This window comes from Temnothorax nylanderi, unplaced genomic scaffold (genome assembly GCF_030848795.1).
Source record: "Temnothorax nylanderi isolate EJ_2023f unplaced genomic scaffold, tnyl_v1.0 TNYL_tig0254_pilon, whole genome shotgun sequence".
NCBI lineage: Eukaryota > Metazoa > Arthropoda > Insecta > Hymenoptera > Formicidae > Temnothorax > Temnothorax nylanderi.
In genome coordinates, this window is record NW_027249316.1 from 117,915 (window position 1) to 135,005 (window position 17,091).

Below are 17,091 nucleotides of genomic sequence, written 5' to 3' on the forward strand. Positions count from 1 at the left end.
AAACGTGAAAAGTTGTAACAATGGCAGAAAATAAAAATATCATTTTTCAACCATCAACAAGTGGAGCGACAATCGACCCTGATATTGGACAAGAGGACCTTCCGTTTATGGCGTCTTATATTAAACAAGACATTACAGACGGTTTAAAAGTTTGTTGTGAAATGTTAGAGTCCTTAAAAATCGCCGAAGGATCTCCAAGTGAAGTTGTGACAAGTATGAAAGCAAAACTTCTGGGGGGAAAAATGGCCGAAGCCATTATCGAGGTTCTCAAAGATTTTAACTTCTACGGCGACCATAACCTTTTTTGCCAGAGGAAGAAATGTCGATAGAACTTGAAGAAGAAGAAGGCCCGCGGATTAATTCATCACCGGAGAAAGCGGATTCCAGCACGTATTGGTCCAGTACGTCCATTCCTTCACAATTAGAATCCGAGATAGAGTACAAGCCGCAATGCAAAAAGCGTATGATTGCTGGTTACATACCATTGGAAACGAAGATAAAAATTCTGAATATGGTAAGAGAACACCCCAAATGGAGTATACAAACAATTCATAAACGTGGAGGAAGCGCTCTTCGACGTAAAAGTGATTTGAAACGATGGCGTGCAGAAATCGAGCAAGGTGGTGGCGTTAAAGAAAAGTACGAGGCTATTAACAAATGGACCATTGATCGTTTTCGCGAAGCTAGGAAACAGAAGAAACCAGTGACAACGCGGATGCTACAACAATGTGCTTCCCAAGCAGCGGTACAATTTGAAAGCCTAAATTTTCAAGCATCTTACTCATGGGCAGTTAGATTCAAACAGACCTATAAAATTCGGCAAAGGAAAGTTACGCGATATATTAAATCGAAAAATGCTTTGGATATCCCAAATATATTAAAAGTAAAAATATAGTAAAAACACCGACCAAACCGGCTGTGAGTATCGATGCGATATGCGAAGAATTTTATCTACCAAAGGCGAAAAAAGCACTGAAGTTTTTCTCGGAGACTTCAACAAAATCACCCACAGTTATACGGCACAGTATGCGATAACTGCCTCGGGAAAACTGCTACCAAAAGTGTTCCTGTGCATGCAAGAGCCGAAAGGGGTGTTTGGTCCTCGTGTCTCGGCTGCAATTGACAAGTTATCGGAATGCTATGGCAATGTACACATCACCGCCTCGAAATCAGGTAAATTAACAAAAGATCACTTTAGCCAATTCGTCGGAAACATTATCAAACCATATTGCAACGACAACGAATTCCTGCTCATCTTGGACTCGTGGGGAAGGCAAACTGATCCAGCACACTTTAATAGTGTTTTTACCGACGACGACGGAAATTGTAGTTCAACAGTGGAAATTATTCCATCTCATTGCACGCCGTACTGCCAACCATGCGATGTGTAGGGGAGACCGGGGCGTAACCGTCATTTTTTTTCGGTGCCGATTTTTAACAAGAAAATAAATAATTTTAGTTAAATGTGGTATACCACTGTAAAGAGTGAACCTTTAGCTACAAAATTTATATAGGAAATTTTTATCTACGTCGCTTTGTTTAACCGGTATAGAGCAAAAACGACAACGGTGGAAAAATTGAAATCTAAAAAATGCCGGGGTTTAACCGTCACACTGCATTTTCAATACATATACGTACATCTAATCCTGAAAAATAATAGGATACATCTTAATAATTGTTTTTTAAAAGAAAAATATAAAAATTTATTTAAGATTTTTATGCGAAACGTTATTAAAAAATAGTTACGAGGGTTCCTCTTTCCGCAGAAGTTACTCGCCCGACTTGTTTCACTCCTCGACGTCCGATGACTCTATTCGGTGTCTGAACGGTTGTAATTCCCGTCTCATCCATATTCCATATGCAGTGAGCCTGGAAATGCCCGGAAATGCCTTGGAAATGCACCCGGACTGCTTACTGACGGATTAACCCCAAACACAAGTTTCAGGTTTGATCGCCCACGAAATATTAGACATCAACGATAATGAAAAAACTACACTGGATTCGTGTTCAACATGCATTACTTTTTATAATCACGTACCTCGAGATTTGGAGAGCAAATATTATTGCAGATATTACAAAATTTCCACGCGCAGAAAATGTAACTTTCACCTTCCGAAAACACGTTTGCTCTCGTAAAAATCATAACACGGCAGGTAACCTGCCGAAACTCCGTTGGTCACATGGGTACCATAAGCAGCGTTTACAATGTTAATAGCGAGTTCGCACAATATACAGATTCCGAGATATTTGATTTGACGGTTCAACCCCGGCGACGGTTAGGCCCCGGTCTCCCCTACTTTTTTCGTCAAGTGAAAAACTTCATCCGAAGAATCCAAAATTCTGTTGAAGTTTTACAACAAAACCGACAGCTGTCTTCGCGAGAAGACGCAATAAAGATTCATTCTTTAATTCATTCGCAATTATCAGCGGGAGCTTTTACAGATATGATCGAGTACGCTTGGTTTGCATCGAAATTAATTCATCAAAGAAATGTGTTTAGAAACGTCAACGAAATATGTTTCCCCCCGGACATACGGAAAAATAAATGTGTATGTGGTACTCCTTCATTTATTCGTTGTGCAAACTGTAAAAAATTTATATGTTTTAAATGTTTTTATGATGTTTATCATCCAAGTAATTGTTCCTCATCAAAATAATTGAATTTTGTAATAAAAAAATTTACATTCACATTCTGATGTTTGTTTATTTTTCTTCCCCTACTACTAATTATTTTAAAAACTAGAAATTTAAAATACTGTTAATATTATTTCCAATGAAATTTTAAATTTAAACGATTGAAAATTCGAATACGTTACCTTTATATGTTACCCATTACAAATAACTTATATTATTAATACTTATTTATTATTTCAAATATTACTACTTGAATTAAAAGTCCCTTAAAATTAAATTTACATTAATGTTTATAATGTGATAATAAAATTTCTACTTCGAAAATTTGCATAGGGGAGACCGGGGCCTAACCGTCGCCGGGGTTGAAGCGTCAAGTCAAATATCTCGGAACCTGTATATTGTGCGAACTCGCTATTAACATTGTAAACGCTGCTTATGGTACCCATGTGACTAACGGAGTTTCGGCAGGTTATCTGCCGTGTTATGATTTTTACGAGGGCAAACGTGTTTTCGGAAGGTGAAAGTGAAATTTTCTGCGCGTGGAAATTTTGTAATATCTGCAATAATATTTGCTCTCCAAATCTCAAAGTACGTGATTATAAAGAGTAATGCATGCTGAACACGAATCCAGTGTAGTTTTTTCATTATCGTTGATGTCTAATATTTCGTGGGCGATCAAACCTGAAACTTGTGCTTGGGGCCTATCCGTCAGTAAGCACCCGGGATTTATCCGTCAGTCTCGTCACTGTGGCGCGCCGGGCGCACGACTTCGGCTCACGGCGATTTCAGGTTAGGTTTCCCTCGAGCGTGATTCTGTCTTCCCTTGCACGTGCGTCAGTTTGTATAGGAGGGAAATAGTACGCACGTATCGTCACAAAACGGGTGTTTTGGCCGACCGAAAAGATGGCGGACCGTTGTTTTTGAGATCGCTCGCGCTCACGGCACGTCGGCGAGGTACGGCGAGGCACGGCACGGCTCTGAGATCCCGCGATTTCCGCGCGAGAGTTGACATGCCGCGCGCGCGGTAGATTGTCGTTGTTGGTCGTTGTGTCAGTGACAGTCGCGCGTGCGACCGCATCGTCCAGCGTTCGCCGCATCGTCTCGGCGTCATTGTCGCCGGCGTTGTAGTGGTGGTGGTGTCGGTGGTGGTCATCGTCGTCGTCGTCGTCGTCGTCGTCGTCGTCGTCGTCATCGTCGTCGTCGTGGTGGTCGTGGCCGTCGTCGTCGTCGTCGTCGTCGTCGTCGTCGGCGCGTCGAGGAATCGGCGCGAGGACGCCGTCGAGTCGGTAAAATGGTCGCGCTCCACCGCGAGCTTTTCTAACCCCCCTGTCGCTATTTATCGCTCCCCCGCGAGAAACGCGGCTTGGTTAGGTTGCTCGAGGGTCCGCGCTGATCCTATGGCACCGGAACGCCGTCACGCGTGTTCCCCGTGGTTGCCCGCGTTGACAATATGACGTGCCGTTGGGGAGTTTACGATTTGGTTAACCTCTGTATTCACGTGCCTAAATTGTTTTATGGAATAAGTAAAACAATTATTTTTTAATAAATTTTTATATTTTTCTCTTAAAAAACAATTATTAAAATGTATCCTATCATTTTTCAGGATTAGATGTATGTATATGTGTTGAAAATGCAGTGTGACGGATAAACCCTGGGGGGGTGACGGTTAAACCCCGGCATTTTTGAGATTTCAATTTTTGCACCGTTGTCGTTTTTGCTCTATACCGGTTAAACAAAGCGACGTAGATAAAAATTTCCTTAATAAATTTTGTAGCTAAAGGTTCACTCTTTACGGTGGTATACCACATTTAACTTCAATTATTTATTTTCTTGTTAAAAATCGGCACCGAAAAAAAACTGACGGTTAGGCCCCGGTCTCCCCTACTATATCAGTATCATCAAAATAAATAAAAATAAATAATTTTCAATTTTCACAAATTTATTACTCCGAAACTAAGGCCTATTCAATCAAACGCCGGGACACGTATCTCTTTTTTTCACCTCCAGAATAACCAAAAAAATTGGCATCGAAATCCCAGGGTGAGTCACCTGAGCTTCCCCTTGTTAGTATAGAGAGCGATTCTCTATACTGGAGCGCAGTGATTCGTCAGGCAGGAGGGTGTACCGGGCAGCCGAGACCCTTGGCGAGAGTGTGTGCTTTTCATTTAGCGACTCAAGTCGACACTCTGTCTCTTTTCAACATCTAGTGAGCAACAAAGACAGAGTGACGCTTGTGTCGACTTGTGTCGTTAACTAGAAAGCACCTAGTAGAGAGCGGCTCTCTACGCTAGTTTGCGACGGTATAGCGTGCTGGAGATGTCTATCGGGCGGCTGAGACCCTCAGCGAGTCTAGTGAGCGACTCCCTAGATTGCGGCGCGGCGATAACAGGAAAGCGGTCAGGATTGAATCGACCGTCAAGATACGTCACTTAACGGAGCCAGAAAGCGTCTCTCTACCTCCTGGTTGATTCGGTTTTTTGCAGGATTTCGGGATCCGAGAGCAGCGGAGAATCGGTCGGATCGGTTGCTAGCTCACGGCGAAATCTAATCTTCGTAAAAAAGACCCGCGTATATATACCTCTCGGCGCCGTCAGATGTCCGCGGGGGTATCGGCGACGGCGATTGCGAGCGCCGGAATCAATCGGCGGTACGGTCGGATATTTCGGATCTCCGACGTCGCTCTTGCGTTCGGCGGCGCTCGGCCGATTTCGGCATCGCTCGGCGCTCCGAGTCGGTTATTGCGGTAAGTCCTTTCGAGGACTTATCGAACGCGGAATGGATTATTTAAAAGTGGCACACCGTGCCTTTCTTCGCCCGGCGGATGTTCGGCCGGGCGGCATCCAGCTGATGTTCGCCGGGAACGATGCGTTTCGGAGCGCATCGTTATAAGGTAGAAGGTAAATTTTTTTTAGCTAAATGCCTTGTCATCTAATTAGTGACGCGTATGAATGGATTAACAAAATTCCCACTGTCCCTATCTACTATCTAGCGAAACCACTGCCAAGGAAACGGACTTGGAAAAATTAGCAGGAAAAGAAGACCCTGTTGAGCTTGACTCTAGTCTGGCAAATCCAGTGAATGTTTTGATTTTAAATAACGCGTAACTTTTCTTTGGCGAATAAAATGGAATGCTTTAAATTTCGTTACCCAAGTATGTGATGCTGTAAAAGAAAATTCTGGTCCTTGATGTTGTAAAGCAGCTTGAGAAGCCCACTGTTGTATAATTCTTGTTGATGCAGGTTGTATCTACTGCCGAGCTTTAACGAAACGATCAAAAGTCTATTTATTAATCATATCAAATTTTTCCTTTGTCTCGCAACCTTTTTCGATTTGTTCTTGCCACTTTTTCAAATTACTTTTATTTTTAAGTGCACTATCTCCGCGATTTTGGGTCGTTTTTAAGCTCCAATTCGGATGTTCTCTCACCATATTTAAGATTTTAATTTTGGTATCGAGTGATATATAATCGCTTTTTTTTTCTTACATACCGGTTCAAATTCTTCTCCACTATCATCTGTAGTTTGCGAAGTGCTCGTGCTTAAATTAATAACCGATGTTTTTTCTGGTGAAGAAGAACTAAAAGTTTGTGACTGTTCAGTTACGTCTTCTCCTGGAATATCCTCTTGAGATAGAAATAATTCCTCTTCTTCATGAATTCCCATTCTTTTAATATTTCTATTATTACTGTCGCAAATCTTTCTTCTAAAGCTTCGAGCTTTATGTGATATTGATTCACTCGCTGGTCCTTTGATAATATGTAATTTTTACAGAATTTAAAGACAAACATGCAAATCATCTCTAATATCCTGTTGTTCGTAGGAGTGCATGAAAGCATAATTGTCTTTTTCCATGACTTCTTCATGTCCTCTGCTTGTGGATGGTTGCTCACCAATAATTTCTGATTTTGTTGCTATATTCGAATAATTGCCGAGTAAAATTCTATACCTGAAAGGTAAACTGTCATATTCACAAAACTATTGATTGTAAAGTTTTTATCTCACTTTAGTTATTTATTTCACAATGGTAAATAATCGTACCTGCAGAATGAACGGAAGTCTTATTGTCAATATCCACTGTGATTTTATCTTACAAAAAAAATGAAAAAAAATAGAAACATAAGTTTCGGCTCTCCTATATAATCTCCTAAGTGTTAGTCACGATAAACTCACAATCTCACAAGAGTTATACGTCTGACTGCTTTCGCATACAGAACAAGTCTGATTTTGTAACCGTTAGGTCCTGTATTGTTAGGAAGACGACTCGACCGACCTTCTCCCCGCTCCCTTTCCTAGTTCTAGCTGGTCCTTCGCTTTCGAATTTTCTACCTGCCTTGGCAGTTATCAGATGCGTTAAGATGATTGTCTTCATAAAACGTGTGTATCCTTAGATTATTATATTATTTAAGAAAGGGCCTAGAGGGATAAGCATGTAAAAGTTGCCCCCGCACGTATCAAGTCTAGATTGGCACCATAGATTGGCATCTATGTGACTAAAAAATCCTGCAAATATCAACCTTAAAATTGCATTTTTGTATGAGTTATGGAGGGGGAAAGTAAAATAAAAAAAGTGGTTTTTCTCGAAAATAACTCAACTGATTTTGATGAAAAAAATATATGTTATGAACATTAATGAGACTATTGTAAGAAAAAATTAAAAAAAATCTGACAAAAAATACGAGTAAAAAAAATATTTAAATTTTTCAAAAAAATTTTTTTAGGTTATGTTTTAGAGTTACACCTCCAATTTTTTTCCAAAAAAAATCTTAAAATGTCTGCTTTAACATATATTTTTTCAAAATTTTTCATGGATGTACTTTATGTCGAAAAATAATGAAAATCATGCATGCGGCGCAGCACCACATTTTCACAGCACACTTTCGCTCCAGCCACGTACATCGAACTCGACTAAAGCCAGCGGCACACGGAGCATGTTTTCCTGCTGGATTGCTTGCAATCTAGTAAATTACTAGAAATCTTGAGTGCTGAGTGGTGCAATTATAATATTAATTGACTAGATTGCAAGCAATCCAGCAGGAAAACATGCACCGTATGCCACTGGCTTAACCGGTTGACACTAAATTAAACTAATTTTAGTCTGTAATCATTTGTCACCTTTGGCAACCTCCCGAATCCGCTATTCATTTGTTTTCAACTCTCTAAGGTTTATGAGCGTAAATCGTTTTGGTAATTATTTAGTTTAGGGGCCTGACCTTCGATTTCGATGAAATTAAGCTCAATCGATGCGTTTTTGCTCAAAACGACCGAATTTGGCAGAAAAAAACGTCGCTCTGCCCTGCGACGCGAAATATTAAACGTTAAAGTTGACAGGAATCAGGTTATGATTCCTGTCATACCGACGAGATGTAGCAACACTGAACATACCCCGCGGCCACATGCACATGCTCTGTCAGCTCTGTTGCCATATGCGCATGCTCCGTGTCCGCACGCGCATGCAAAAGTGCGCGAATTTGAAACGTATGTATACTTATAATGTATATCACTTAGCTTTCAGTGATGAATATATCTTAAATATATCAAAGTACATGCATGGGATCGCTTCGCGGTGCAGGTGCTTCGCCCCCCCTGCATCGCTCCATGCATGTGCTTTATAATTTTGCTTTAAAACTTAGCATGTACTTTAAGTTGTAAAGCGAGGTCCACGCTGCCTACCGGCGGAGATGGGTGCGGGAGAAGGGGGCCCGAAGGCGTGTGTGTGTGTGTGCGTGTGCGTGCGCGCGCGCACACACACACACACACACACACACACACACACAAGCGCGCGCGCGCGCTTACACCCACCTCCACCGGTAGGCAGCGTGGACCTCGCTTTACAACTTAAAGTACATGTTAAGTTGTAAAGCAAAATTATAAAGCACATGCATAGGGGTTGCAGGGGGGCGAAGCCCCCCGCCCACGCAAGTGCTTTGATATACTATACTTAAGATATATTCATCATTGAAAGCTAAGTGATATGCATTATAAGTATACATACGTTTCAAATTCGCGCACTTTTGCATGCGCGTGCGGCCACGGAGCATGCGCATGTGGCCGTGGGGCATGTTCATGGTCGCTACATCTCGTCAGTATGACAGGTTTTATAACCTAAATAGTCGTCAACTTTAACGCTTAATATCTCGCGTCGCGGGGCAGAACGACGCTTTTTTCTGCCAGATTCTTTTGTTTCACGCAAGAACGCGTCGATTGAGCCTAATTTCATCGAAATCGGAGGTAAACCTAAACTAAATAATTACCAATATAAACATTAAAGGATTGCGCACATTACCAATCTGACACGACAATATTTCCCGATTGGACACATTCTCGATTAGACACAGTCTCGATTGGACATAGTCCCTATCGGACACATTTAATTGCATTCGGACACAGTCCTGAATAGGTTTCCACTTACTACGTGAAGCGAGTTCCACCCACACGCTCATGTGCAGCAGGGCGAAACAAGGTCCAAGCTAGTACGATTCCAATGGGTTCAACTTACCACGTGAAGCGTTAGATTCCAAATAGGTTTTCATGATAAAGTCCCTGTGGCCGAATGGGATTGTGTCCGAACAGGCCTGTGTCCGATCGGGATTATGTCTGATCGGGATTGTGTCCGATAAGGACTGTATCTGATAGGGACTGTGTCCAATTAGGGTTGTGTCCGATCGAGACTGTGTCCGATTGGTAATGTGCGCAATCGGGACTCACTCGGACATTAACATTACGTATACATTTGACTCACGAATATAGATTGTCCTATTATGATATAATTTTTCTATTAATTTCGTAAAATATATTGTAAGATGAGATTTATATATAACATTAAAAGTTTTAATAAAGTTATAATATTACATATATTATGTGTATTTACGATAAAATATTTATTTTAATTTCTTAAACATTTCAGTTTAATCCACCAAATTCGACAGAGTGTGGAAGTGATCTTTGTATATCACAACTAAATAAGATATATCCCCAAGGAGAGGAAAAAGTGCCATTAAATAAAAAATCAGACGAACTACTTATAATGTCTTTCAGCTTTTTTAACTATAGTGCACAACCAGATCTACTATTTGACACAAAAAACCAAGACTACAAGAGATTCTTTGGTAAATCTTATTGTTAAATCGGTAATTATTTAGAAATGGAGCCTTTTTTCTCAATTTTGACATTTTTTGCGGCAAAATCTTCTTGGCAAAAAGCCTTGTTGTGACTCCAATAACGATAATCAATCGGGGGAAGTCGAAGAATATGTGATCTACCTATTTTTTCAGCACAAACAAGCATTAATTGAAATATGAGTTTAACTTCATACTTTGAACTTTATTTGAATATTGAAGTAAATGCTTGGGCGGAGGAGGGGTTCCAAGGGAGACCCCATTCTGAAAAGATCTAACTCAGCCCAAACCAAATATGTAAATCAAGATCAAAGTGTGGAGTTAAATACGTGTTTAATTGATATATTTACCTAAATTATAGCTTTTTACCAAAAGAAAACGCTAATTGAAAAAAGTTTCTAAAATTAATTAAAAAATATAGTTTTCTTATCTTCCCTGTACGATTATTCTACTTGACAACAAAATATACTCTTTCACAAAAAAATTGAAAAACTTCCAAATTAAAAAAGGCCCTAATTATTTATAAATAATTGCCATTAAATCCAACATGACAAAAACGTATTTTTAATAAATTATATTATACTTCTATTTTCTTAATACAACTTCTGTGATGTTGATATTGTAATTATTAAATATTATTTATAATTATCTTTGCAAGATAATTTTTTATGAGAGAGAACCACGTGAATTCCTTTTTTTACATAAGTTTTTAAGTAATTTTTTAATTTTCTCTCGAAATATACAAACATCACAATATTTACAATACAGTCGACACTCTTTATTCGCGGATTCGCTATTCGCGGTCAACATATTTGTGACCACATTTTTTTATCCGCGGATAGATATTTCAATATTCGCGGATGTAAATAATCATCGAAAAAAATTTATCATGCTTATATACAATTAACTTCAGAAAAACAATTTGAATTTAAAGTCCTATACTAAGAGTTTCCACATCATGTCTTTACTTTAAGCAATTTATTTGTAAACAATTATTTATTTACCTAATTTATGTCTTTTATTAACTTAGCGCATATTTATTTTTACTGTCTTTCTTTTAACCTTATTTAATCTTTTACGTCTGTCGGATTCAGTTATTTATTGTAACGTTAAGCTTTTATTTTGTACATTGACGCATAATTTATTTTTGTCTATTTTCTCGTGCTCTGGCTTCTTGGTTGCATTGGGTGAGTAAATTGGTATTCTACATCTACATTATTAAGCAAAAAATAAATTCAAAATTAAGCGACCTAACTGGCCAGTTCCTATTTAATTTGACTCACGACGTTTCGACCACAATTTGGTCCTTATCAAGTGAGATATTATACATAATTAAGTACGCAGCAATACATCATGCGTCGCCAGATGTTGTGTCCAAGCTACATCGTGCGAACGCCACGCTAGAAACGAATATGTCAATATGAATATGTCGAATATAAAAGCGGGAGACATATCGGAGGTAAATCGTAAAAACTTACATGTTAGGTGCGTCAAAAGAATAAAATAATAAAATTCTGAGAGTCGCAAATGTAAAATGTGAAGAAACTTAGACTGCCCATTTTCTCCACTAGATCCGTCCCGTGTCATATTCAAAGTCACAATGATACGAATTATACACAATGACAAATTACAATAAGATGTGTTCCGAAAGTGCCGTATGACAAACCAAATCATAAACTAAATTAACGTGTTCTAAAATACTACAAAAACAGACCGAACTCCGTTACATGTTATACAGCCTCGATAACTCGATCGTATATCGCGGGCAAATTCTCCGTATCTTTCTGGAGGTTGACAGTGCATTTGCATTTCTTGATGAAAAACATTTCGGAAATCTCTCTTTTTTTGAAATGTATTTTCTTATACAGAATTTTCGGATTGAGCCAATCGAAATCGTGGTTTTGAGTGAGACGATGTTTAGTTACAACCGAATTATTATCGACATGCCTTTTGATATCGTTCCGATGTTCTTTTATGCGTGTCTCTAAATGTCTCTTCGTTTGTCCGATGTAACAAGAATTGCAGTTTACACAATCGATCTCGTATACAAGTTCAGTCTGTTTGGAAGGCTGTAATCTGTCCTTCCCTTTCTTAATTACACAATCTAGTTTCTTCGGAACCGTTAGAAGTGTCTTAAATTTGACACCCCTCATTGTACGTTCGATATTAGCGCTGAGGCCTTCGACATACGGTATCGTTACAGAGTTGACAGGATCTCGACGCACTTGCGTGTCTGCACTCGCATCAACCGGATTATTCACTTTTTTTATTAGCTCACCCTGTCGGACATTAATGTACTTATTGACGACATCAATCGGAAAACAGTTATTTAAGAGTATTTTTCTAATTGTTGAGATATTATTAAAGTGAAACCGAGTATTAGAAAGTAAAATAGCCCTATCCACTAGATTCCGTATAATGTTAACTTTATATTTGAAAGGGTGGTTCGAGAAATAATTGATGTAGCGTCCCGAGTTGGTCTTTCGTTGAAATGATAGGCGGTGTGAGAATTGAGGATGACGATATATTGGTTTCGTTAGATGTGACCGCACTTTTTACTAACATCCCTAAAGACTTGGTCATCAAAGCCATAGAAAAACGATGGAATCATATTGCCATACTGCCACCTAACATGTAAGTTTTTACGATTTACCTCCGATATGTCTCCCGCTTTTATATTCGACATATTCATATTGACATATTCGTTTCTAGCGTGGCGTTCGCACGATGTAGCTTGGACACAACATCTGGCGACGCATGATGTATTGCTGCGTACTTAATTATGTATAATATCTCACTTGATAAGGACCAAATTGTGGTCGAAACGACGTGAGTCAAATTAAATAGGAACTGGCCAGTTGGGTCGCTTAATTTTGAATTTATTTTTATCTACGTACTGGCGAATTTAGTTATTTATTCCATTGTTATTATTAAGCAAGTTAATACTGTTGCATCCGCGCTGAGCTCGAGCGTGACGCCCGCTACACGAGAGTCGCGAAGCGTCCTTAGCAACGAGCCGGATTGATTAAATAACGACCGTCAGATTTGTTCTCGAGCCGCTGGACCGTTCGGACGTGTGTCCGCGCTCATCTTCTTGTTTCGAGACTTTAATAAACGTTGAGACTGTTTCTCTTTTACACGGTGTTTTTTTTATTTCCGCGAGCTTCGGGAGTGCAAGCGCGCGAGTGTGAGTAAGAAAAATTGACGCGGTGAGCGCAATAATACTCTTAAGAATTCGACAAATATTTAATACTTTTAACTTTTTATCCAGTTTGATAACTAGTGAACGTCTCATCTCGAAAAGAATTATGCCGGCAAGAAATAAAGACAAACTAATTAAGAGACTGAAAAAAGTGATGCCACTTAAAATAAAAGTAGAATTGCTAAATAGATTGCGTGCTGGAGAATCTTTTGCTTCTGTCGCGCGTGCTTACAATGTAAATGAGTCGACTATACGATCAATTAGGAAATCAGAAGAAAAAATTAGAAATTCCACGGCTTCTGCTTCTGAAATCACTAAAACGGTGAGAGATCCTGCTATTGAGAAAATGTAGCGTTAAGCTTTTGGAGGACAGGAACCAAAAAAGAGTGCCGTTGAATGGTGCAACCATACGGGAGAAAGCAAAGCGATTGTATTAACACTTTAAGCAAGTTTCCAACAATGACAGGTTATCGTTTTCCGAATTCCAAGCATCTGAAGGCTGGTCCATCTTTAAAAAGCGGCAATCGTTACATTACGTGAAAATTGTTGTAGAAACTGCATCTGCAAATAAAGTCGCAGCCGAGTGGTACCCAAAAGAGTTTTTGAAAATTATAAATGACAATGGATATAAACCGGAGCAGGTCTTTAACGCCGATAAAGGTGCGTTATTTTGGAAACGTATGTCACAAAAAACTTTTATTTCAAAGACAGAAAAGTCTGCACCTGGCTTCAAAACAGCTAAGGATAGAATTACCCTTCTATTATGCGCTAATGCTTCAGCCGATTGTTTAATTAAGCCAATGATGATTTACAGATCATTGAATCCTCGCGCATTAAAAAATAAAGAAAAAAAAAGTTTACCAGTTTTTTGACGCTCGAATAAAAAAGCATGGATTACTGCTAGTTTATTTTCCGACTGGTTTTTTAATTGTTTTGTGCCTGAAGTTGAAAGATACTTAAAGATAATGAATCTTGATTTTAAAGCAATTTTAATTTTGGACAATGCTCCAGGCCATCCATTAGAATTGCAAACAACACACCCAAATATTAAAATTGCTATTTTGCCACCAAATACTACAGCTCTTCTTCAGCCAATGGATCAAGGAATCATTCAGGCTTTTAAGCTTTATTATGTCAAACATACATTTAAATTCATTTAGACACTATAGAGAAGGACTCTAAGCTGGATATCATTCAGTGTTGGAAGAAATATGACATTAGTCATTGCATAGTTTTCATCAAGGAATCATTGGACGCATTGAAGCTGAAAACTTTAAATTCGTGCTGGAAGAAACTGTGGCCAGCTTGTGTGGAGTCGGGGCATGAACATCTTTCGATTGATACTACACAGACCACGCAAGACATTACAGAAATTGCCAACAGCATTGGAAAGGAGGGTTTTGAAGAATTGGAAATGAATGATATTGAAGAATTATTACAGTCATATGAAGAAGATCTTACAGAAGCTGAATTAGAAGAAAGAGTGACCCCAAAATTGGACATTTTTAGCCTATTTTGGTGGCCCTCGAAATTCGAATCGAATTGTATGCCAAACGATGCTACACACACATGATGGGACATTAATCTAAAAAAAAATTAAAGTTGAGCATAGGCCTAGTTTTGGAGATACGGGGAGTCAAAGTGGCCAAATTCCCAATATTATCCAAGTACAATAGACACAAAAAGGATGTTAAAACTTCTTTGATAATAGTGGTATTTTGAATAGAATTAGTCCGAATAATTCTCTGACCACCGTACTAAAAATCCACCTCTGTTACTTAATTTTTTAAAGGGGTAAAACTACCCCCAAAAGAAGTTTTTGCTGAATTTCTGGAAAACGGATAGAGATACGAAAAAATGTTTCGAATGAAAGTTGTTTGTCTAGGAATTCTGCACAAAAAAGGTTTCTTTAATTTTTTTCGTAGGACTCACTTTTTGGCCGGAAATCGCGCCTAAAGAAAGATAATTTTTAAAAATAAAGAGAATTTCCTCTTAAGGAACTATCATCACAAAAATAAGTGTCAATATATTTTAAAATATAATTGTAGAAAGATTTTAGTTATCTAAAATATTGCGAACTGATATTTACACCACATGTGATATTTAAAGTATCTTAATATAAGATACTTAACTTTTTCGTACATCAGAGACATATAAGTCCCACTTACGGAAAAAATCATCACTTTTAAACAAATAGTCCTATCGACTTCTACCTTGATTTGTTTTAAAGAGGAAGGTTCAAGCTACATGTAAAGAAATCGCACACTTTAAAATATGAGGTTTTCAATAAAATATAGTTACGTTTTTTGCGAAAAATCGGACTGTTAAATAGTGAAGAATAACCGTATATTATGACGAAAAATCATAGAATTTACGCTAATTATATACTTAAAATGTTATTTAATTGTGAAAGAAATGCAAAAAAATTACAACTTTTATTATGATAAATATTGTAATAGTTTATATGTGTAATCAAAGTGTGCGCAACCACAGTGTGCGCAAAAGAAAAAATGGTGTAAATAAACAAGTAGAAAAGTTTTAAATACAAAATAAACAAAAACACCGTGTAAGTCTCGGGATCAGAAATGAACAGTTAACCAGATATAAAAAGGTCTTCAAAAAGATCGTTTGGGTGATAAAATAAAAAGCTTCTTTTACAACAAAAAGCATCTAGGCGGCAGTGTGGTCTAGTGGTAGAGCGCCAGACTCGTAATCTGAGAAACCAGGTTCGAGTCCACTTGACCACGTAAACATGGAATTTATTTTCCGAAAGCTGCGCCCTCCGTGCAAGAAAGACTCTTGTGCAGAGCAAACTGGGCTCCGTCTTTCGGGAAGAGACGTTAAGCCGTTGGTCTAAAGGGTTAAGTGAGAGGAAAAGTGATGGATGAGAATTGTAACCCTAAGGGGATCGATTAAAACTTCCATTACAACAAAAAGCGTTTATTAAACTTGCGACCCGTTTTCCTTCGGTCTCGCTAGCCGAAGGGGCGCTGCCGCAAATTAACTACTAAACAGACGGTAGCTCGCGGTACCAATTTCTCCAAAGCACTTCCCGTATAAGTTCTTCCCGACGAAACCTTCCAAATGGGCGCCAGGTGCGATTACGCGCACCACGTTTCGACAATTCGGTTCCCGATATCCGTTTCTGCAGCCTCGGCACAAGCTCAGGGCGTAGTTCTACGTTGTGAGGAGCGAAGGTGGAGAGGGAGCGTAGCGCAATCGACACAATAAATAAATAGTAACAGTAGGAGTGTATTTCATATGCGTTTCATATCAGTGAGTCTCGATGTGACGACTCGAAACATCTGCTCGACCCTCGGCGGGTACAACGCACCGTCTCCAGCATAACGCAATTTCCACGCGAATACCACACGATATCTCTACGAATACAACGCGGTCTCTCTACGAGTGCAACACAATATCTCAACATTCGCGAAATTTCCTCTCGAGCAAGTGCGTCGATACTTGCCCGCACAATGCGACGCAAAATACCCGCGAAGCTCTCGGTGTGGACAACGCCTATGTCCAACGAGCGACAAATATTCACAAATACGCAACGCTACAATAAACGCGATTAACGCGTCCGCGAGATTCCCTTTCGAGCGAGCGCGACGATACTTGCCCGCGCAATGCGACGCAAAATATCCGCGAAGCTCTCGGTATGGACAACGCAATATGTCCAAACGCAATATATCCAACGCAATATCTCCCGAAACGCGCCTTCGGCTATACGTTCCATACGCAATACCTCCCGACGATACGCTTCCACACGCGACACGTACCAATATTCACAAAGACGCAACGCTATACAATAACATCTCTCGAAACGCACCGTCGGCGATACGTTTCCTCACGCGGCAATTATCTCCCGAAACGCACCGTCCGCGACGCACCGTCCGATACGCTTCCACACACGACGAGCGTCCATAAATACGCAACACTACACAATAAAGTACAACGCGAATTGACTGTCGGACGCGTTAGAGTTTCCGAGGAGGGCCTTCCAATAACTTTCTGGGTACGACCTCGGCCAGCCCCGCGCTTGTGATCTCAACTAAATGCCGCGACAATCCAACCGGCATCCGCGGTAACGGGAGCCGGCAACCACATGCAGAGGTTAATCCGATCGATCTACACGGTA

General features: G+C 39.5%; 1 protein-coding gene across 1 annotated transcript in view; it reads left to right on the top strand.

Annotated features, from left to right (window-relative positions):
• Positions 1–17,091, top strand: part of LOC139779989 (uncharacterized) — a 235,646-nt gene that overhangs the window by 107,199 nt on the left and 111,356 nt on the right. The window contains exon 6 of the mRNA XM_071718527.1: positions 9,538–9,739. Within this exon, the coding sequence (XP_071574628.1) occupies positions 9,538–9,739 (202 nt within the window). The remainder of the gene's footprint in view (positions 1–9,537; positions 9,740–17,091) is intronic.